Genomic DNA, 25,267 nt, shown 5'->3' on the forward strand with positions numbered 1-25,267 from the left:
TGTCTTCAAATCTCCATATTCAGTTAAATTACTTCATTTATGCCTAAGGGAAATAAAGTTTTGTCATAACTCATATCATCCCAGTACATTTAAAAATTAGCTGTTTATGGTGATGCTGTGAGGAGAAGGGTCTCTGGTAGCGGTCGGTATTGCAACAAATCTGAATAAGCCACTGACTGAAGAATGTGACAGTCTCATGACTGTCATGTCATACTAACAACTCAATATTTGGTCAGCCGAGATAACATTCCACAGTAACATGTTCTGGATGACACTGTAAATTATTGGCAAACACTGCTAATCCGTCTCATTTGCTTTTGGGATGCTAATCAGCTGTTCTTTGTTGTAAAAACAATGCATTATTGCCAAGGGTACACATTTTAAAAACTGTCTAAAAGCACAAAAATAAGAGAAAAAAACCTTCCAGCTGCACAACATCCAAAACCAGAGGAAACTTTGTCCAAACATTCAATGCTTCAACCAAAAAAAAAACATAAAAACTAAGAGATGAAGTCTACAAAAGTAAACAATCAGAACTAACTTAATAGAGGTACTCCAGGCTCTGCCAACACGAGTGGTGCAATTTAATTTAATAACTGACGAAACCATATTTAGTTATATCAAACATGTTCTCACTAATGAACACCTCCCTATCCATGGATCATTACACAAAACTGCTGTGGTCTTGGCATGAGGCTGTAAAGCATTTGATACTAGCATTCCTCCCTGCTTTGACTCCTCAGATGTTCCCACTCTTCTGTGGGAGACAAACTAAATGAGATGTTGGTGATGCCTCTGCAGTCTTTTGTCTGTGTGGTCCTGCAGCGGGGCTGCTGCTACAATCATTTCAGATCACTCCATCATTTGCTCCGAGAATGAACATTAAAGTTTCTCACTGAAAACATCAAAGAAAAGAACGAGAAAGTGTTCTTATTAAAAATGTCATGTCGCGCTTCCTTTAGCAGTTTTGTGTGCCTAAATGAAAGCCACAAATATCATAAATCCGAAATGAAAAAGTTATTCTGTCCCTCAGAAGTTCTGTCTTGAGATAAAGAAAAGAAAAGAAAAGTAAAGATCCAATAGGGAATTTAGAAAAAAGCCCGAAGGCTGCATTTACTCTTTTAGACTCAAGAAAATAAACAACATCCAACATCCAGCTATGTCAGGTTCAAATCACAAGAGCAGTCACCACATCATCCACATGAGCTATCTTGATCCACAACTTGTTTATCATCTCACTGAACTCCAAGTATTTACTTATTTATTCAAAATGCACAACATGGTAGGAAAAAATTCATAATTCAGTGGAAGGTTGTGCCAAGGATGGGAAAACTATTGCTATTTTTGAACATTCATTGTTTGCAAATCTGCAGCTTCTCAGCTTTAATAACTTCTTCTACTCTATACTGCAGGGCACATAAGTGACTCACTCCTTTGTTTAATTTCTTTTTAGATAGCCTGACATTTTCTGACTGTCAGTGGTTACCTGCTTTCATCTGAAGAGACAGCAGGGTCTTTCTATTCCAGAGAGGGGGGAACATGTTGTTCTCTGTTGCAATGCACAAAATTGCATGTCAGACTTCTCCAACAATCTTAAGTATTTCTTTTGTTGTTGTTTTTGTTTCATTGCCAAGAGAAAAAGACAAGACATAAAAATGTGTTTGGAAGTTTGTCCAAACTAAACAAAATCTTGGCCATTTGATTTTATTTGCATTCTGTCACATTAAACCCAAAACAACAGCAGCTGTGATAGCTTTGCAGAGTTTAGAGATGTAGAGTCAATTTGTTGCCTTTATTTTTATAGGGATGATAGATTAAAGACAATTGAGTAAAACTAAGCAATTTTCTAATTTGTGTCAGTTTACCACCTAAAAGCCCAATAAAACACTAGAAAGTGTGCATTTCCTATGAAAATTCAAGTGTGAATGCCGAATGCTCAATGCTGAATGCTTTTGGTGAAAATGGCAAAAGCGTTTGAAGCCAACTGCTGAAGACTTGCAGAAAGGTAAGAAATAGTCCATGCAATGTGAAAAACCCACGTAAAAGCCAAAATTAGCAAAAAAGGTAAAACTAGCTAAAATACTAGCATCTATTATGGTTGGACCATTTCTGTTCAATCATTTCATAAAAACATATCTTTTAATCAATGTATTTGTTTCACTTATCACTGTTTTTGCTATAATGGCATAATGGAAATGTTACTAACACTTATTCACTCTGTATGCACCTAAATACTTTCTGAATTGTTTCCATAAATATCTACGTTTATCTTATGAACTGAAAAGGCAAATATTTTATTCAAGACTAACATTAATTGAATCAGTGTGTACTCATACTGCTTTTGAATGCTGACATCTAGTGGATATCAGAGATATAGCATCTATGGACTGAAACTGAGGTCATATTAAAAAAATCTGATTATGCATCTGAATCTCGTTAGTCAGATTAAAAGTAGCTTTTAAAAACAGTAGCCTTTATGTAGGTATCAAATACACTTTTTTAAGCCCACATTTCTCTCTATCTGTGTGTAATTAGTCCACAGAATGTGTTTCACTTAGTGAAATAAGTTATAAATAAGCTTTTACTTTTTTGAATATGACTATACTTGAGACGCATGACTTTGTCGTTAAGTTAGAGATTGCATCAGCGAAGTCTTTTTGAGATGTTTGAGTGTGCACTGTAAAAAAAGTCCGTAAAATCAACAGTAAAAATCTGTGAAATCATGACAGAAAAATTTTGTAAAGAAAAACACAATTATATTTTGTTCATTTACCAGTATGATGTTGTATAACGTAGAACAGAAAATTATTGTAAATTTTAAAATGTAAAATTGTAAATAATATTGTATTTAGTTGTAGAAAACACACATTTTGTATTGTTAATGAAAAAAGTTGGATCCTTCACAACATTTCAGCAGTGTAAAACTAACATTTACATTCTGTGATGATTAAATCCAAATGAATTGGAAGCTAGCTTACCATTTTTTTGCTAGGGAGAAGTAAGTTTGGGCTTCCCTGTTTAAGCTGTTGCCCCTGAGACCCAACTCCAGATAAGTAGAAGATGGACGGATGGATGGACAATGAAATAAATGAATAAATGAATAGATTTGGAAATTAATGTGGAATTAAGTAATTATGATTCCACATTGTTTACTTCCAATTTTGTTCACTAGTTATCTATTTATATTCACTTGTATTTTCCCACTTCTTTAGATTGTCATTTCCTCTTTAATTCATTTACTTATTCTCTGTCAATTTTGATTGGATCATTTCTTCATATTTCACGTCTAACGTGGAGGAAACATCTGAATCAACAAGGAAGTCATGTACTTGCTTATTGGTACATGTATTTTATTTTTATTTATTATTTTTGCTAACACTGGATTTTTTACCTTCACCGTTGCCATTATAAGCTCAAAGTTCGGCTACTGCGAGAAAGACAGAGAACACCGCTTTGTGCTCAACTTCCGGTCTGTTCTGCTCTCTGATTGGTTCGCTTACCTGGCGCCTGAAAGCTGTTTTGAACAAGTTCGTATAACGGTTCTCATCTCAGAAGAAGCTGAATTGTGCTCAAACCTTGACAAAGAAAAGAGCGCTGTTTGGACCTCGTCAGCTTTCAGCAAATGTAAGTTAAGCTTTGTTTTCTTCAAACGTAACGGTAATTTGTGTTTCTGGGGAGATTACATTTTGTTTTTAAGGCGTCATATTGCTTCTTGGAACAATATGCAGTAGAATCATTTTTTGCTACACCTGCAACACGTGTAACTTGTTGGGTAGGTTGAAATTGTTTAAACATGATTATATGTACATTTTGCTGTAAAACACTAGAATCATTGAGGGGCTATGTGTTGCATTGTAGAGTGCACAGAAACGAGCCCAGTTGTGTATTCAAATGCCTCGGCACAGAATGTAAGCGGACATTTTGTACATATGCAGCGTTTAAAACTCATTTTTACCGAGTTCACAACGTGGCTTCACAACCCGAATTAGCCAAAGTCATTGCTGCTAAATTGAAATGCACCATTTCATTGTGTGGGCACCAAAGCCAAACTGTGAAAGAAGTCGTTGCTCATTTAAAGGAGCATATAATGGAGGGGCGGCCGGTAGCATGTCCAGTAAAAGCCTGCAAAAAAGTTTTGACCTGTTGTCTTTTTTGTTGTCTTGTCCCCTTTCTTTGCACTTTTGTCCATCTGGCATTTTCTTTAATAGTTTTTTTTTTCCAATTATTTTCTTATGCTTTTACTATACTAATATTATTTTTCGTACTTTTTACTTAATTTGTTATTTTTCATATAAATGTCATTGTTTTGTTGTATCAGGAGTCTAAATGTATTTGTTCTTTCTCCTTAGGTCAATCCTGCTTCCATGCCAAACGATTCATGCTGAGTGTGGATCAACAGATTGGAAACAACAACATCTCCTGTTTTATTTCTGCCCTCTGCATGATGTTTGGGAGCTATTATTGTTTTAACATACATTATCCATCGGGGCTGGCGTCTACACTGGAGTTTCTGCAGAGGTATGAGTTCTATTTTTTTTTTTTGTTTTTTTTTAATTGTAGGCAGTTAAATTTGACTTTTGACAACTTTTATATCTTGAATAAAATGTTTATGTCTTTGTGAAGCACATTTTTATGTAGTTTTCTGTTTGTCCTCTTTATCTTAAGGTGTTTCTTCTCAATCAACCCAGACAAGGGCAGTAAGGTGGAAGAAACCCGTAAACCCAGACTGCGTGTGAACCCCCGTGTCCTCACCTTGATCCAGGAACTTGCGGATCATGAGTGGCGTGATGTTTGAGAAAGGACTAAAGTCAGTGAGTTATCAAGACAGTGTTTAATCTTAACAGAGCTGAATAGATTTCTAAATGTATGTTGCATCTCACACAGTGTCTTCTGAAGTTAAAAAAGTTGAAAAGACATATTTATATTTGTTCAGTGGCTGAATTTTGTTCCATGTCAGAAAGGGCAAATGAGAATTTCATTGAAAATATGTTTTCAATTAAAATGTTTATTTGTTTCTAAAAAAAATATATTGAATTATCATTATAGATACAGTTTATATTGGGCTTCCTTGTGTTTTAAATTTGCATTTAACTGGTAAATGTTTGTTGAAATTTGATTATTTATAGATATTTGAAAATAGAATTGCTTCTAAAAAAGGAAAACTTTTGAAGCAAACAAACATTATTATTAAAATGTATACTGGAAATAGAAATTTATTGTATGTTATAATCTTCAAGCCCCCCGTCCAAAAAAAAGGGGGTGAAAAGTTGGCTCTCATACTGTTTCTAATAAAGTTAAAAACGTTGAAGAAATTTATATGTATTCAGCAGGTGCATGTGCTTCATGATGTTCAGAAAAGACAAATGAGAACTTCATTGAAAATAAATATTTCAAAGGCATGCAAGTGTATGTTTATTTTTTTAAGGTTATCATAGATACAATTTATATTGGGCTTCCTTGTGTTTTAAAGTTTCCTTTAAGTGAGAAATGTTTGTTGAAATTTCATGCTTATAGATATTTAAAGATATAATTATTAGTAAAAAGTAAAAAATTAAAGCAAATTTCAGTTTTTCAGAAAGTATTAATAAATTGTTTTAAATTGACATTTTAACAGTTCTAATCCGTTATTTAAAGGTAATTTATCAGTAGGACTAAATGAAGTTTTTTTTGTACAACAAACAAAAACTGAGTAAATCTTACTGGAAAAAAAGTGTAAAATAACAGCATTATTATGATAATTCATCAGAAAAAGTTGGTTAAAATTACTTGATAAAACTGTTTTATTACAAAAATAAACCTTTTCAAATCACAGTTAAAATTTGTGCAAAACTATGGGATAATCTGTTTATTTCACAATTTAACACTGTTATAATTACTGTTTGGTCAGTAAAACAGTTTACATGTTCACTGTGTTTTCTACAGAATTATTCTGGCAACCACAGCTGCCAGATTTTTTTTGTAAAAACAACAGAATTTTTTTTACAGTGTGTGTGAGTGATTAACTTCGCAGTCAGACTCCACATCTGTAGACCACAGCAGACTTAAAGAGGTTCAGAGAACCACAAGCAAAATCAGTCTTCCTTCTTCCCATTATCAGATGTTTCTGTGACTGTGATAAATGGTTGCTCTGTCATCATCTGGCACGTTTTCACCCTCCCTCCTTAATGATTCAGGTTGCTGTCGCCCTTGATACTGCAGCCCTGTCAGAGGTCTCGAGTTCAACTGCGCTGGATCAAATGGCAGCCTGATGAAAGTGGACAGAGTGCAACTAAGTTGACCGAGACCGTGGCTGGCAGGTGGAAGAAACATGTAAACATGTTGGCCAATTTTACTCGCGTGGGATTTTAGTGAACATCCACACATCTTTAACAAGAAGCGGTTGAAGCCGACCTAATATGTGCTAACTCATTCTCTGTTTTTAAAAATAAACTTTGATTAAATTTATGGTTTTCTCTGCACTATTTATGCATAGAAAATAGGAGACAAATGCTTAAGCTTCACTTTTACTTCATCCGTCCACGATCTATTTCTGCTTGTCCTTGCAGGGTGGCGGGGTTGACGCCTACCTCAAGTGGTATCAATAAATTTTAGCATTCATAAGCATCCAGTTTCCATTTTCTTTATGAAAACATAAAAGCGTATGGACAGTTCTTTGGGGATGTTCCTTAAAACGTAATGTCATTATCATTTTAGTTTAACTTTAAAAAAAAAAATAAACCCTTCAAAAATATAATTTTATAGCCTTTCGACATTTTGACTTCTAAATGTAGAATAGGACGATGGAAAAGGCAACAAATCAGTCATGGGTGACCCCTGCGGTGCAACCTGTGGGACGGCATGGTGCACGGTTACAGCTGCAGAAATATTCCACAACAGCTGGACTCAGTGTGTTTCTCTGCTCGCAGCGTAAACAATGGGCCAGGCAGCACATAATCAAAAGCACATGAGATTCTTTCACCCAAAGCTATTGTTGTGTTTTCTGACAAGCCCATCAGCATGAAACACATTATCGAACCTCAAAGAATCTTGTGAGATTTTGAGAACAATGTGAAAGGGTGCCTTTACTGGCGTTTCCACCGCAGAGAATATCAGATGCTTTGAAGACAACATTTCAATATATATATATATATATATATATATATGTATATATATATATATATATATATATATATAAAAAAACCAAACACATAGTGGGCATTTACAGAAGAAATACAAGGGAACACCAGAGTGTGACTACAAAGTATTTAGAAAACATTATTTGGGCAGATATCCTCAGACATGTTTGCTTGTGTTTAACATCAACGTTGTTCTAAGCAATTCACAAGCCTTTGAACCTTTTAACGTTACTGTCGTGCAGACCCGGTTCATTTGGCTGCCTTAAGCCCAGATGCTTTGTGGCGCCCCTCCTCCCTGAAAATAAACAATAGTTGAGTATTTGTCAGCAAGTTTCTCTTTAGCTGGTTGTAAAAAATTAGGGCTCACAACAGATTTTAAGTGGAATTAATTAGACGAAACAAAGAAAGTACAATGAATTAAACGTAACAATGGGGAGTGTTATGCAGAACTAGATCTCCTCTTTTAAGGTGATTATGACTTATTTTCTCCTCTCTCCTTTTTTCTTTGCTGTTTTCCCATTTATTTGTTTTATGGAAATCCATAAAAACATCAAAAGATTGGACTTTACAGAGGAAACTGACAGCCAGCATGTAGGAGAATGACCATGTGGACAATTTTATCTGATCTCTTATTATCCATCCATTTTATTTACACCCTTGTCCCTTGGTGGGGTCAGGAGGGTTGCTGGTGCCCATCTCCAGCCAATGTTCTGGGTGAGGTACACCCTGGACAATTTGCCAGTCTGTTGCAGGGCAACACAGAGACAAACAACCATGCATACACACACTCACACCTAGGGGCAATTTGGAGAGGCCAATTAACCTGACATGCTTTTGGACTGTGGGAGGAAACTGGAGTACCTGGAGAAAACCCATGCATGCACAGGGAGAACATGCAAACTCCATGCAGAAAGACCAGGGCTGGGAATTGAACCCAGAACCTTCTTGCTGCAAGGCAACAGCTCTACCAACTGCACCACTGTGCAGCCCCTGATCTCTTATTATTAATCACAAATCTTTAACTATATGTTTGGTCACCTCTGAAAACAATGTGGTACATCAAATTTTATTAATTCTTATCACAATAAAAATGTGATATAAAAGTTTTGCATGCCACCATTTTTTTATTTGTGACATAAATGAAAACCATGTATTGCTTTTTTCCTTAAAAATATATGCAAAATGTTGTGTTTGTTCTTAATCCTAAAACAAAACCTAAGGCTTTGAAACAACATTTTTTCACATTGTTTGTCAAGTGCAATTATTATATTTTAGAATAAACTTTTAGCCTAAAGGAAATACAAATTACAACAATAGATTTATCAACTCCTCTTTGTTGGAGTAAATATGCTGTATCTGCAGCTTGTTTGATTAATATATTGTTTCCAAGCTGCTGAATTAAGGCAAACAGCCTGCTGTATATATTTACTCAACACTCTGACTCTGCAGACCTTGTCGACTCTGTCACTTCATCTCTGCTCGACTGCCAGAGGACAGAAGCAAACAAACAGGCCCAAACCTTTAATACAGGTCAGATGATTATGTGACAATGATGTTAAAGGAAACATTTCAAGTTAGATGGGAGCATTATGTGTTGATTTGGGAGCAGAAAATAAAAGCTCTAGATTTGAGGTCTTCTAACAAAACAGTTCCAGTCTGCGGGAAACAGATATTTTATGATGCAGAGTCCCCCGGTGATACTTTGAATTTAAATTAGAATCATAACTTTAAAGGGTTCGTGCAGTTTGACCGCAATATGTTTTTAATTTGAAGCATTTGTTCAAACCTGTGACAGGTTTTCGGCCTTCCAAATTAATGTAAAACACGCAAAGGCTGAATTTCAAAGACAGAAAACTGGATGCCTTGCAAAGATTTTTATACCATTTAAGCTTTTTCATATTTCCAGGACAACCTTCCATTGTTTTAAAACATGTTGGAAAGGGCTGAATGTTTAAGGTTGTTATCCTTCAAAAATATGAACCTCCAAAGCAGTTTAAAGATTCACTGTAAAAGAAAAGAGAAGCATCCCAACAGCTCCCATTACAGCTGCTGTTCTTTTAGGGTTTGTCTCGACCAGCTTTGCACATCTGGTGACTAAAATTTGTGCCCATCTTCTTTGCAACATCACATTAGATGGAGAGTGTTTTGAAAAGCAGTTTCCAGATCTTGCCAAAGATTCTTGGTTGGGTTTAGGTTTGACTGGGCCATTCTAACACTAATATATTTTATTGTATCCCCTGAAGCTTCTGTCCCAGTCTCAGGTCTTCTGCAGATTCCATCAGGTTTTCTTCCCAGATTGCCCTGTATTTGGCTCCAACCATCTCTGACCATCGCCCCCTTTCCTGCAGGAGAAACAGCACTCCCAGAGCATGATGCTGCCACCACCATATTTGACAGTTGGGGTTGGTTCAGAATGGTGCGCAGTGCATGTTCTTTTGAATTCGAAGGCAGTTGCAAACAATTCTTTAAAAAAGTGTTCTTGCTAAGTTTTCTGGCATTTAGGAAACATAAATAATTTTGGTATTTCTGACCAAGAGAGGTTTGGTCAGATTTTGTCTTCTTAGTCAGTGTTTGTAAATATCTGGTTTCAAATGCAGTATTTCTTCCACTTCATTATTTTTGCACTAGTTTTGACTTGGTTTATCACATAAAATCCCAATAAAACACCCTAAAAGTTTGTGGTTGTATCAAACAGTGTGTGAGAAAGTTCAAGATGCTTTAATCATAGTGAACTGCTCTGCTAACCAAGTTAGCCAGTGACTATTACCATAACAAAGAGCAACATCACAGGAGAAGGATGACATAACATACAGGTCTGTTGAACACAGAAGCACAAATTTTTAACCACATGCACCCTCCATTTTTATCAGAAACTATGTTTATGTTGGAAACTTCACACAACAGCAATCCACACTTGATCATTTTTATCTAAATTTTGCTGACCGGATCATTTTTCTCTTGTTTGTTTGACAAAAGCATGACCTTTTAGTGGTGCTAAATTTAAGTTGGAGTTAAAACAGGGACACAAACAACCACTGATATGAGAAACTGCTATTTTTAAAACCCGGTTACTTGCCAAAGCACAGTTTTAAATCAATAAAATGAGCTTTATAAGCCATGTGGTGCTTACCTGCACATATTTGGAATGCAGTTGAAAATGGACACATTTTCCTGATTTGAATCCAAGCTAATTAGCATTGTTACAAAGAGTGAGCCTTAAAAACAGATCCAGACATTTGCCAACAGTAAAACCAGCCACCTGGAGACTAACTGACTGGACTTTTTGTTTTAAATACACATTAATTCAGATTAAACAGTAACCAGTCAGTATTTTTATTGTTATAGTAATAATTAATGTTTATTACCAGCCTACTTTATCTTGTTTATTTTTGAAGATGTGTAATAAACTTCATAGTTTGATTAATTTTAAATAGTGGTATTCCCAAATATGTTTTATGAGATTAACTCAACAAAACTATCGTTAATATGAACTGATACAATCTGTTAACTGATTCTAATTAAGCTTAAAGTGTTTATAATGACAAAGCTGATGTTCACTGCCATATAAATGAGTAACAAATACAAACAGTATGAGTACAGGAAACAGTTTAAAAACACACAATTATTTCCCAATAGAGTTTTATGGTCATTATCATAAAATCTTTTTTAGTGTAAGAGAATTTGAGGTTGGTTGGGAGTTTTCTCCTTTCTCACTTCAAAGACATGAGTCATAAAGCAAGTCCTGTTGTAATACAGACTGCGTCTTTTGGGTTTTATCAGCTAAAAGTTACCTTCTCAGCTCTGTTTCCCTGCAGCAGACCGACTGTCGCTCCTCGTCTTATGGTTTTGATTAAGAAAATTGAATGGTTTTAATCTATCCCAAACTTGTTTGCTAATGACACAACTTCCTTGTTACTTGCATTCCTCGTTTTAATGTGATGACGGCATTTGCAGAGAACTGTGGAAACAGCCAGAGAACAGAACTAAACATTTGCATGTTGTCGTGGCCTGCACATCATGTCCCATTCTGCTCCTGCTTAATTTTACCTTTCTGATTTTATGTTTCCTCCGATTATCCAACTGCCAATTTTTTAACCAGAAAACAAAAACAAAACAACCTCGTTAAAACAAATGCACACATTATGTGTTACCATGTGTTCTTAGTATTTGTTTAAATTGAATTCCATGTGGTGGCCATACCTACCAGGCTTGACCTGTGGCACTGTGGTCACCCGTGCTTAGCTGTCAAGAAAAATATGAGAATCTGCCTTTTATTTGGGTCAGTGATCATGGGAACACTGTTGGTCTGTCTTGTGTTTAGCATGTGTGCTGGTTGCCGTGTAAGTGAAAGGAAACTGTAAAACAACTGGAAGTTTCAAACAAGCACTTTGATTGGTTAAAGACATGCTCCAGCCTTAGTGCTGATCCCTCATAAACATGGTTAGTGTTGCTTAATAAATGAGAAAAAGGAGTTCTTGTCAAGTCCTGTGGTAACTACAAATTCTGAGCTGGTTTGTAAATCTCGGTATGTAAATCCGCTGCCACGTTGTGATCTTAGTTGCTATTTGAAAAAAAAAGAAAAAAAAAGAAGAAGATTTATGTTGTCTACTGTAGAACAAAGATTTGGGTTTATTGACCAGATTTAGATTTATGGATTTGCTAAAATGCCCTTTTCTGGAGTTAAACATGATTTCTTAACTCATTTCATTTTTTTTTTTTTTTAATTTAGGAATAAATAAGTTTCCTTTGATCTGAGAATGCAATTATGAATAACTACATAGTATTGTTTCTATAATACATCTGGACAGGAAAAACTGCAAAAAAAAAATGTACGAGCGCACTAGTCACAGATTATTGCAGCACTTTACCTCGTTTGCGTTGCTCAGCCACACACATACAGAACACATGGTCACATTGTGTTGTAGAAAGACCTCACATGGGGCATGAGATTTAATGTGCAGCTATAATTGGCTGTTTCTGGGTTTCTCTGATATGATTAACATCAGATCTGTAGGAAGCACTTTTAATTTAAGCACAGTGATTTTGCATTATTGCCGGCAGCATTGTGGACACTTGTTCTGAATGTGTGTTTAAATAAAACTTTGAATAAGCCTGTATTTTCCATTAAGAGTGCTCTATCAACATTTCTGCGTGTGACTTACTGTCTGTTGTAATATTTCTCCCAGGCCACACAGCTGTGCAGTGCAGTCTGAATTACGACAAAAGGTCTCACATTATCTTCCCAGAGTTTGCAGTTTCAACCAGGGAATTCACACATTTTTCTCGTCGCGTACCCCACTGCATGTTGGCAACGTGTAGTGAAAAATCGGTCTTGGGAAATGAACTTCAAACATGCAAATTTTTTTATTGTCTTATCTGACTTTTGTCTGCATGTGGTGTAATTTAGCTAACGGGGCATGATTCCGAAAGGAGCATGGCTGGAAACTCAGCAGTAATACACGCTTCAACTATACTTCAATCAAGCCACAGCTGCTGTCAGAAAATGTAAAGTTCTAAGGTCTTACTTAACAACACTACAGAGATACAAAGCAGCGATAAAAACTTGTGTTTTCCTTCCACCTCAAATCTAAAATATTTTTATGGCTCTTTAGTCAGACCGGAGTCAGTCAGCGGGTCTTTGTAAACGTCATAAACCTTGTTAAGCCTGTGCAGAAGAGTAGAGGCTAGTCCTGTTCTTCCAGGCTGTGACCCTGTTGGCTTGCTGATCAGCAGTTTGAGTATCTGCCCACCGTGCAAGGAAAGGTTGGGCTTCTCCCACAGCTTGTAATCCCTCTCATCCAAGGAGGTCATGGCCGTGTTGGGAAACATTCCAGACGTAGCCACGCTCTCTGCCCCGTTAAACCAATCGTTGAGCACACACAAAGTGGGAGATCTCTCTGGATCATTGGGTGATGGCGCTACAGCAGGGGGGGGGTGCCACCTCTTTGGCCTGACTGGTCAGGGTGTCGAATAGGGTTAACCCCCCTACATCGGTTTGAACAGCTTTGCACTTAAGCCACTTACAACGCCACTCGCACAACTAATGGAGGTCACACACAGGACGGGATCTGTTTGCTAGAGAGTTGTAAACAGTTTTACAAGTAGTTAAATAGTGCACAAGCTTGTAGCTAATGATTTCATTCCTTTTTGTGCCTGAAATACATCTGAGAAGTATAAAACACCCAGAGCAAGTTAGCTGAGAAGAAAGCCAAAAGACGCAGTGGTAACATAACTTTTTGAAAGGCCAGGCAATATTGCATAATACAAGGGCCACACAAGACAAAAGTGGTGATAGCAGAAGTTAGTGTTAAGTTTCTAGCTCTATTTTTAGTTAATAAAGTTAATATTTACGTACTCATTTATCCAGTGAGGAGGAGAAGTCCAAGAAGAGAAATAAAGAGAGCAGTGGCTTAGAGACACAACATACCAGCATTGCACAAGAGGTTTTAAAAGCCCAGTCTGTCACTCACAACAGTGAATAACGACAAAAAACTGACAATTTAAAACCACAAACTCCTCATAATGCAAGGACTTTTGGAATACTTGCTTTAGCTTGTGCTTTAGTTTGCATGTAAACAAAAAAGTGTAAAACAGGAAGAAAAATCTAAAGTTTAATTATACACAAATAAGGGAGTTTTGTTTATTAATAAGGTGAAACCAATCACGTCTGTCATCGTTTTTTGCCTGTATTAAAATGCACACGTTATAGCACACGCAGTTATTGGACAGATGTGTTTCTGTGACATTGGCTGCAGGCGATCTAACTCCAACTGAACCCCTTGACCCATGAGCATTTGGGGTAATCCTGTTACATCTTTGCAGTTGTACTCTCTGCTTGTGTCTTATTTTCTCAAAATATTGGAGTAATGAGCCTGAAACCCTGAGGTCATTGCTCCTGTTATTCATTTTAATGACCTGCCTCTAATGGTCGGATCAAAGACATTCAGACATTTCTCACCTGCAAAACCTTTTTTTTTGCATTTTGGCCGTAATAAAACCCCTCTTTATTTTGTTTCCTACTAATGCAGGCTGCGTTATCACGTCTTAGACAGTGATCTCTGTAGCGGACAAGGCAACATGTGTTCAGACTTGAGTCGTGTCAGAGCCAGACTAGAGTCTGTGTTCTCAGCTGCTGACTGCTGGGTGCACCTGTGAGACCAAGAGAGCCTCTCACTTTCAAAGCGTCTCACAAACTATAAATCACTCAAGATTATGCTGCTACAGTAGAGGTGGGAGTTTTCATGGGGGCAAAATGGGGCTATGAATTCACAATAATGAATTATGCTTTCAACTGGGGACTAGTTTTTGATGATGGCAATTTGTTCAAAATACAATGATGATTGCCTGAGGGTTAGGACAACAGTGCAGGAAGTTTATGTGATTTCTCCACAATCATTATGCTATTATATTAATATTATGTTGAGAATGAGCTTTTACTGTTTAACAAAGATTGAAAGGAGAAAAAAAACCCTCTAATATATTGGTTTGTGTGTTTTACAAACATTTTCCTAAATGCCTGCAGAAATTAATGTTGATAACATCATTTTATGTCTCTAAAAAAGAAAACAAACATAAAAGAAGGACAAATGAAAATCTTATCAGCCACAAATTTCAACTCATGTTCACCAGCACCTTTAGTCAATTCATATCCAAAAACATATATATAATCTAAATTCAGTTCAAATCAGTCCAGTTCCTTTCAATACAATCCAGTTCAGTTAAGTGAGATGACGATTAAGACACAAGTGCCTGTTTTTCAGTTCGAGTTTATTTGGTGAAAAACTGTCGATTTGAGAAAGTCCACGTGATTACATTGAAGTTTTTGTTCGTATATTTTAGATATTATTTTACTGATTCTTTAGCAGAATAATGCAAAACAAAAACTTGTGAAACTTCACTCCAAAGCTGAGAGTTTGCCACTGTCGCTGACTCTTCTAAAACGTCTTGGTGATGGGTAGAATACAATTCTTTTAACTTCTAATGAACTGCCGTTAAAGTGTCCGGAGTCTTTAAGTAGTACGGGGAATTATTGCGGAGGGTTTCTCTTTTAGCCACCGTGATATAAAGTCACCTCATTAAAATTCTACTCTCAACCCAAATTAATTGAGCTGACAGGAAGGTTTTGTCTGCTTAAACTATAAATCTGACTTCTAATGTTGACAAAAGACTCATTGCAGTGCTGCTCAAACACATTGTTTAAGGTGAAGAGCTTCCCATCAAGATTTTTCTAAGCTTTGGCTTTGTATCTTATGTCAAATGCACCAGTGTAATGCGCAGTAAATAATGACAATTTCCAAGCCCTTTCATGTAGTGAGTCGTTTGTAAAACTGAACTGCCAATTGCTGAACAGCACTCAGAGAATTTGAAAGCCAAGTTCAAAGCCCATCATTTCCCTGACTTTGTCACATCACTTTTTAAAGACCTTTTGCCAGCTTGCATTTAATTTTGTGAATTCGGTCATTTGTTAAGAAATGTACAGTCTCTATTTTGTGGAAAGGTTCATTAATATCAACTAACAATCTAGAGCTACAGGGGTACAAAACTTCTAATTTACTTTTCCTGTTCGGTACAGTTTGATTCCCTTTAACACAGGCAGAACTTTGTCTGTTTTTGTAATGGCTTTGTTCCTTTGTGGCCCAAAAATCTAATGAATAACATATACTTATGTTTGCAAATGATTATGCGAGAGAAAACATACTTGCCTACTAAACCAATTCCTTCAAGTCCAACTCCATGAACACAATAAAAGTTTTGTCACAGGACATCTGGGATAACATCTGACCTGGAATGAGCTGCAAAGCTGGACAAAGCTTAAAGAATGTGCCAGCTTTAGAGTATGCAGAAACATAAAATTATAAACAATCTCTCTTAGTCTAGGCCACCATGCAAAATTTTGCCCCTCCAGTTTGAGGACGATCATCAGCCACACAGGGAGGTGGAAACATCATGATTTGGGACTATGGGCAGGTACATGGACCACGAAATCTTAAATGAGAACCTTCTTCCTTCAGTGAGAACACTGATGAATCTTCCATTATGACAATGAACAAAAACAGAGGGAGAATCATATAAAGCTCACCCAGTGTCTCCAGACCTCCAATCATACAGAAAACATCTGTGTGGGGAGCTGAAGGTTTGAGTTTCTTAGCAACAGGTAAGAAATTTAAAAGATTTAGATATTTCTAACACATACGAATGGGAAAAAAAACAATAAAAAAAACAACAAATTATTCCACAAAGTTGTGGACAAACCTGGTGGCCAGCTGCAGAAAATGATTTCAACACGTACTAGATTGTGTTTTATGTGGGGGTTTTTTTCAGAATTTTTATGAATATTAATTTCCCATGTATTAAAATGTAAATAGGGAGAATCTTCTCTTTTTTTATTGAGGGCATTTACCTCAGAAATTAAAGAGACACAAACGTGGTCAATGGATGTTAGAAAGCGAATTGTTTTCCTGTCTCTAAAACTATAACTAACAAACTGAAACATTGAGAAAAAGGTAAATCAAATCCATTTTCCAAAGGTCAGCCAAATGTCCGTTTAATGGCTTATTGCTGCCAAACATAAACAAAACCTGAATCCTTTGTGTGGTTTAAATTTAATTCCAAAACAGTTTCATCATCAAGAGACCTGTTGTGATTCTGAGAAATAATTTCTGTCTGTTTGGTTTGAACAGTCGGGGTTTCATTCTGATAAGAGAGGTATGCAGAACATATTCCCAGTCTTGTTCTGTAACAGAGTTACAGACATTCGATAAAAACTGCAGGACATATTTCATAAGTCTCCTCGTTAGAGCTTGAAGAAAATACTGTTGATTCCTGTATAAAAGATTTATCACAAATAAATCAGATAAGCATACAAAGAGCTCTATGTATAGCATGTAAAAATGGAACAAAATTTATTTGTCTTATGTGTATCCCTAAATAAGTTATCTCTGTGAAGGTTATGTCATGAGCTCATCCATCTTATTTTATGTACTTTTGAAACTTGCTCAATATGAAAATATGATGAATTGTTAGGATAAAAGGCATTATTGGCGAAGGGAGGTGCAGTAACACCAAATTTTTTTTAGAATGTCAGTGGTTTTATAAGAGTACAAGTTAAAAGATATATATGGTGATTTTCCCGTATGACTTTTGATTAAGGATCTTTTGTTAGTTTTTCCTCTTCTGCACAATCAAAAGATTCTGGTCTCCAAAAATGTTTGACCTATTTTGGAAAATAAGATTGACAGCCGTTCAGAATCCTACATGGGATAATAATGCTCACAGGCCAGGAAACTGCATCTTTCTTCCTTTGGGGCATTACAGTTTTAGATCAGGAAAATCCCCACAAACCAACGGTGGGCCATCCACTGACTGATGAAAACATTTATACAACTAATATTTTTTTCACAAACACAAGTTGATTCACGATAAAGAAGACATTTCATATGAAGTGCTTCATATGGGTAAATACAAAATAGAAATATAAAAGGTTAAAGTTTCTCTTGACTTCAATATATTGAAGTTGTCATGATCCGTGTTTCTGTGTATTTATTTTAAGGTTTTTCTGTATTCAGTTTCTGTCCTGAGTCTCTGTTGTTTCTATGTCTTCCCCGTTGATTGCTTCCCAGGTGTCTCATTCCTTGATTACCCTCCCTGTGTATTTAGTTCCACCTGTTGTCTCTGTCTCTTGTCGGATCCTCGTCGTATGTCATTTGTCTGCTTGCCACCACAGTCGAACTGTAAAGTCCTGTGTTGGTTCAGTTCTCGTTTTCAGTCCTCTGTCTTTCAGTTGCTACCGGTAATTAGCTGTGTGCTAACGCTCTGCCGTGCCGCCTGTGTTGGACTGTGTTTGAGCTCTCTTTATTAGATTCATCATCATCTTCATCACTACCTGGGTCGTCAGCGTTCATTCTCACCACCACCAACCACACCCCATGACAGAAGTAGGCTTTTATTGTTCAACACAACACTTTGCATAATTGAATAGTGGAAAGAAAATGATGCAGTGTTTTGCTTATATGTTTTTTTCATAGATGTGCTATTATAAATATACTTTTAAAAATTTGTATCCCAGCAAAATGTATCCGCAGCACCGAATGAAACCCACATTTCCTCTCTGTGGCTTGTATCCAGATAGATACTACATAAAAGCCACAAGCCAAGGTAAAAGGAGACTCTCCTGCATGGGAAAAAGAGAAACCATGTCCTGTGTGGTCGCAATAATGAGGCAGAGGCCTCCATTTCAACAGCTGCCTTTTTTTGCTGCGGTTCCTTAATAATGTTGCTTTATATATTTTATGAATTTATTTGATTCTGGAGGGAAATGGAGCCAAAGGAGTCCATGCTGCTTAATTTGATGTGCTGGATACCACATGCAGGCGTGTACACAGTGCATGTGTACTTCCAGTGTTATTCGTTTTGCTGTGAATAAAGCCAGATGTTTCTATTTAATGGCATGGAAGAACACCATCCACCACTAAGTGCAGAATTACCTCGCGTCATCAGATGATGCACCGACCACTGTGCTATTCGGTCCTCAGAGGATATGAGTGGTCAGAGTTCTCTCACACATATATAACGTCTTTTTTTTGGTACATGATCAAAGCCTGCAACAGGTAAGAACACATACATGGGTGATCCATACAGATTTTCAGAAAACCGTAACATAAAATGCATGCCATTTATTATTAAATCTATTTCATTGTATGTTTATTTTTACATTTTTATGTTTCAGAACATTTGGCTCCAATTTACTTCTATTACTCAATAACTTGTGCCTTAATATATATTAATGCTCACTATACATCACACAGCCTCTCTTCAGCCTGGTTTACAGTAATGTTTGAGACGTGTGTGCCAAATAAGACGCATTTTTCACAGCAGCAGTTAAAAAAAACACTTGGTGCAGAACATACGGATCTACAGTTTCTGAACCGCATTACCACAATTCTTTCTCGTGTGTGAACAGAAAGAAAACGAACATAGTGCACTGGGTTAATCAGATTTCACCGTGTTCGGTCAAAGGCTAAAGCCCACAGCAAACGTACATCTCAAGCAATCAGGTTGTGATTGCATGTTTGCTTACAGCAACAATAATAATGACTAGATAATTATTACATATTAAAAAGATCTCTACTTCTAGGTTTGTTTCTCAAGAAACCATTTCTTCTTTTTTTCCCAGCAGACACCTTCACCCTCCACCTTCAGCAGCTTTTCCAAGATAAACAAGGCTGTTAGTCCGGCAAAACATTTCATTGAGATATTTCATCTAATAGCAAAGAAAACACGAGTGAGTAATTGCTATATTTTAGCATGCTGATAATGTAATGCCCATTAGCAGGAACCATGTTACAAATTCTGTTTAGGAACACTTCAGACAATTATATTCCACATCATTATGCACCATTTCGAGGAATAGTTTTAACTTTTGACCTTTTGTTTTTATTTGTTGGTCTTCACCTGTAATGAGGCAGGTAAGGATTTGAAACAAAGACAGACTTTTAAAAAGGTTTAGAGTTATTGTTTAAAGAAGTTTTAGGGATGGTGATCCATATTGCTACGTCAGTTGATCTTGTATTTGTTAGCATCATAAATATTGGTGTCCAAAATATACGGCACAAAAAACAACTCGAATGTCTTGTTATAAACCAAAAATACATCCTGAGGGTTTTACCAAAACACTTAGCAAATCATAGCAATCTATGTCAGAGAATCACATAGATTCCAAACACAGTTAAAATACTTTAAAATACATAATTTTTGGATTTATTTTTTTGTTTGTTTGATTGCAAAGCATATTTACTAATTTGCTTAATAAAAAATAATTTTTAAAATATAATACCACTCTTGTTTCAGTGGTAAGAACAGCCCAGGGAGTCAGAATTTGAAATGAGCCAAACATTGTCCGTCAACCTGTTCTTGCCGAGTGCAGCATTTCATACTGATAAGCTTTTTCACCTTCATAAACATTACAAAATGTACCTTGCAGGTGGAACTATTTTTTAGTTTCTATTTGCATTTGAATAAAGTCATTAGGGATTGTAACAAGGCGGCCTTTTGCAGCTGGATTTTACAGTGAGGATGAAACGTTGAGGCAGAGTCAGGTGGGACAGAAGTGGTTTATTCTTCTCACAGCATCAAGAACAATTTCACAGCTGAAGCTGCAGCCTTAAATGGTCCCAACTGTGACGGACCAAACCACGTTTAATTCACAGGGGGATCTCAATTCACCAATCTCCACCCATTTAAATGAAATACCTTTTACCAAATGCAAATATTTCCACTTACTTACTTTTTTTTTTACTATATTTTATGTTTTATCATTATACCGTAATGAAACACCACAAAAACTCATAAACAATTCTCCCTTCCCTCCCCCACACTTTTCAATGGCCTCTCCTGGAACCTATAAATGGTGTCTGGACGCCTGGGGCAATATTTGTCCAAACACCCTGGAGGGGACACAGAAAAGACAGGTGAGTCACTTCATATTAGCACTCCACATTTAACAGATTATGCACAAACATTTGCTCAGTTTTACTCACCAGTAGCTCCTTGCTCTGAGTAACAATTATCCTCCCTTCACAGGCAACCACCTCACTTCTCAATGAGGAGCAGCTGTGCAGAGCCCAGAACAAAAGGCTACATGGCTAACCATTAAGAACACTCAATAAACACATCTTGTGTGCAAATTGTTATTCATGTGCAAATATATGCTTAAAGTGCACTGCTAAATAAAGTGCTTGCAAGAAGTGCTTTTACAGTGCTAAACGGTGACTTCAGTAAAAATAGTCCCAATAATGAAGATCTCTTCATTACACTGATCATGGATTAAATTTTAGTCCTCATCTTTAACATGATCCCTTTGAACTTTAAACAATACAAAACTCTAGGAGTTTACAAGGAAAAAAATCATAAACTCTTGATCAGAGTGCTCCATCTTAAAATATTTAATTTTGCTTCAGGTTGAGTACAGAAATTATGCTAAAAATACTTATTGTTTTCAGAGCTTTAAATATCTGATCCTCATAAAGTTTTTGAGGTGCACAAACTGAATCCATTCCACACAAGCCCTTTGGATTTTCAAGTAAAGGTCTTTTATGGTTCTGTTTTCTGGAGCTCTCTCCCATGAGACCTGAGATGAGTCACCACAGTATCTGGCTTTATTTATTCCCAGTATTTTACATTCAAGTTCTATATAAAGGTATATATATATGCTAATTTTGTTGATTAATTATGAATTAATTAAATGCTACTTAATTTGTCTTTCCATTAGTCTGAATTAGATTCTTTGTTTTCTCTTGTTTTTATTTTTTTAATTTTACATATTAGTTTTATGAAATACGCTCTATAAGTAAAGTTTAACTTAAGTCGTTTAATACTTTAAGGCTTGATGGTGATGGAAAATACATTTGTCAACCAAGTCTCTCTCTCTTTTTATTCACAATTTTATTTTGCACATAAGAATTTTTTAAATCTTGACATTCCAGGTTTATTTATTTATTTACTTATCTATTCGTTTGTTCATAATTAGCGCCAAATTTGTGGAATCTGGTGAAATAAGTTTATTTTAAAATCGAGCAACAGGTCTGTCTCTTTCTCTCTCTCTCTCTCTTTTTTTTCTTCTCACATCTTGGCATGTGTAGCCACCAGCATTACGCAGTTCGACTGGATCCTCGGTTGCCTGAAGTCTCTTCTTTGGAGGCAGGAATGTAAATCCAGAGGGATTAGTGGGAGCGCAATGGGCTGTGAAGCCTTCAGCGGCTCTCCAAGGGGTCTGGCTCACTGCGTAAAGTTAGGAAACAGGGTCCGGACACGCTGCGCACTGATCCCGCAGTCTCTGTGCGCGTCACCTCTGCGGGACACTTGACCACGATTTCTGATATTTTGAATAGCACTACCTACGCGGGTCACTGACACATGAAAGTAGAGGAGTTTGGCGGGTGCTAAGTGTTACTTCAGCAGATCATCTGTCCCGCAGCGCGAAGAGGGACATGGGTCAAATTAATGGTGCGACTCTTCTACCGTTTGGGGCTATCTGTGCTGTTTTCCTGTGGGAATCTGGGGCCAGCTCTATCAGGACGACGATTTCAGTGGATACGTCAAGGTAAAGTAGCGAATAATTTGTATCTATAACCAACCTATTTAATTTATATTTCCGGCTAAAATCACAGCACTTAAAATAAAATGTCGCTCTCTGAAGTTAACAGTTTATGAGGCTCAAAGTCTGGCAACATTCTTGGAAGAAAAAGTTAAGCTTAATCTAATTTAAACTCCAAACAACCAGTACGTAACCCAAAGTTTAGCGCACGTACGGATCCAGTTTCGTAATACAGTTTGTACTGCATTTTATGGGTTTTTGCGAGCAAGCTGTCAAAGAGGAGCCTCCTGGATGAACCACTGCTGCGCGTCAAATTTAATCTGATTTCCGAGGAGACGCGGAGAGCAAAACTTCTCAGGATTATAGGTGCAGAGTTGCCATGTATAACGTGACGGATGTTATTCAGGTGCCCGGTGGGAGCAGGTCAGGAGGTGAGGAGGTGGCTGTCAGTCAGATGCGACCCGCTGAACATCAAATTAAACCTCTAACCCCATAGATGAGAATCTGGTAGATTGAAAGGAAAATGAAATATTTCAGGGAGGGGAGATTGCATTTTTTGTTATCAAAAATATGAGAAAAAAAAGCTTACATTTATATTCAGCGCACTGATTGCTAACCTCTAAATAAATTATATTGCAACAAACTCCTTTGAGAAGTCTTCCTGTTAGTAATGTAACCTCATGGTTTGTGAAGGTGTCGGAGAATAAACAGCATCATAAAGGTAAAGGAAATCACTAAACACTCAGCAGACATTAGGCAGCACTCATTGCCAGGACATGGCTGCCTCAGCCTAACTTGCCTTAACCAAAAAGGCAACTAAGGACACACGGTGACTCTGGGGGAGCTGCAAAACAACTTAGATGTATTTGCCATGCCATTTTGAAAAAGAAGAAAGCCAGTGTTGAAAGAAATCAATGAGAAATCCTGCTTAAAGGACATAGAAAAAAAAAACACATTCAAAAAGTTTAATGAGGTTGTTGGGAAGGTTTAATGGAGCTAAATGCAGGGCAATCCTAAAAGAAAACATGATGGAGGTGGCAGAAGATGTGAAACTGAGTTGGACATTAACCTTCCAGCACAATGAGACTATACATAAAACCTGAGCAACAATGCCTTTGATTAAGGCATTGTTGCCTTAATCAAAGGCAACAATGCCTTTGATTAAGCATGTTCATCTCAGAATGGCCTAGTCAAAGTCAGTACCGATTGGGAAATATGTGGGGAGGCCTGTAATTTGATGTTTACAGATGTTATTCTTTCAATCTGACTGAGCTTGAGTTTTCTGCAAAAAAGAATGGGCAAAGATTTCTCTAGATGTGCACAGCTGAATGAGATAGCAAAGGGCCTTCAGCTAAAAGCATGGCACAAAAGGTGTCGTGTTTTTAGCAAGATAGTGACTCAGGCGATGTCCGATCACACCAAGCTGCAAGTAAGTAATTTTAAATATTATTAAATGTAAAACAATTCCAAAATAAATTTAAATTCAAGGCTCCAACTAGACTAAATGTACAAAAGTATAGCTTAAAATACTTTAAAACTCAGGCTTCTTACAGTCTTTTAGTGGAAACTATATCATGGCCTTTGCATAGCATAGTGTTTAGTATAGACAAATGAAGTGATGCCAGCCTTCAAGTAGCATAATATCAATTAAACTAGATTAGCAGGAAAAGAAAGTTACTTGATTTTACAGCTGCTGTGTATCATATGAAAGTGAGTTGATGTATTTCTGGTGAACCACACTATGACATTTTTTATGGGATGAACAAATTAAACGTTTGCTCCATTTAATGACAGAGTAATGTCAATAAACGGACCGTTGACAACTTGACGGTCGCCGACTTCCAAGCTATGTATCACTTTGTTTAATTTATAGCAACAAATATAAAATAACACTATGAAGAAGATAAAAAATGTAAAAAAAATAAATAAATAAATCTGAGTGTATTAAACTCAGTTTGAGAATGTGTCAATCGGTTTGAAGGCCTTATATGAAGAGGTCATAGTTCAAACTACAAAGGTGGAGCAAGTAATAAACTTGAACCTCTCCTGGACTTTTGTGGCTCAGCTTTCTCCTTGTCTCCACTCGCTGTTTACAAGGATTTATTTTTTTAGCACTGCTTTAAAACACTGGGGGTCAATCACATCCATTTTTCTTGTGTTCTTTGTTTCGTAGGTTGGAGTGTCCAGATAATAAAATCTTGACCGTGGAGTATCCCTGTGTTAGAGCTGAAGGGAAGAACGGCACTTGTTTCAGGTATGCGGTGCGACTTTTCTCTGTATCGCTGCTGACATTTCCTACTAACTTTATATGTCTAGACCTTAATACACATTTACATTCGGCGATTAAGCTCACTTTTGTTTCCCAGAGCAGTGATTTGCTCAAGGACAGTTTGGCTGAACAAGTGGCATTCAATGTCTGTCGGGAGCACTCACTCTGATTTATTCCAGGGTTATGGAAAGGTTTCAGCAACCACTAACCCACCCTGCTGTGTCATTTCCACAACTTCACAACACATCCCTGACTGGAAATTCTAGCACTCTCATGGGAGAAAAAAAATACTCATTTCCTGAGAATGAATAATAATTTCTAGTGTCTGTAAGTGTGTCATTACACATTATATATTAGCCATTAGGAGCTACTCTCTACCTTGTCTCAGTTATTCATCACTCTGTTCATATTACTATTAGATAGAGGCATATTTTTAGCCTTTAGCACATTATTATTCCTTTCCTTTGCCTTGCTGCTTCCATCTGTGCTGGCTCTGAAACAGCAAAACAAAGCCTGAACTCGAATTTTCTCCGTTTATTTCCAGAAACATTTTGGGAAGGCATGTCCCTCAAGGGGTCAGAGCTGCAGTCTAACCTAAAAAGCAGAAGTCTGACAAGAGAGGAAGGTTGTAGTTTTCAAACTTAATAAATAAAATAAGAAACTAGGCCACAACACAAAAACACCAAATCTGATGAAGTTGTTGAATTATTAGGAAAGAAGCTGGTTTTCAGTGAGTTCAAAAAGATTACAGGAAACTTGCAACGGTTTTAAAGTCTGGCCTTATAAAGCTCT

At 36.8% G+C, this 25,267-nt stretch overlaps 1 protein-coding gene across 1 annotated transcript in view; it reads left to right on the top strand.

Annotated features, from left to right (window-relative positions):
- Positions 1-21,488: 21,488 nt before the first annotated feature.
- LOC106920151 (collagen and calcium-binding EGF domain-containing protein 1-like) overlaps positions 21,489-25,267 on the top strand; it is a 38,132-nt gene continuing 34,353 nt past the window's right edge. The window contains exons 1-2 of the mRNA XM_014991006.2: positions 21,489-22,212; positions 24,380-24,460. Coding sequence (XP_014846492.2) covers positions 22,100-22,212; positions 24,380-24,460 — 194 coding nt within the window. The 5' untranslated portion in view covers positions 21,489-22,099. The remainder of the gene's footprint in view (positions 22,213-24,379; positions 24,461-25,267) is intronic.

The sequence above is a fragment of the Poecilia mexicana genome, unplaced genomic scaffold, assembly GCF_051168715.1.
Source record: "Poecilia mexicana isolate PSO_F unplaced genomic scaffold, ASM5116871v1 scaffold_3, whole genome shotgun sequence".
NCBI lineage: Eukaryota > Metazoa > Chordata > Actinopteri > Cyprinodontiformes > Poeciliidae > Poecilia > Poecilia mexicana.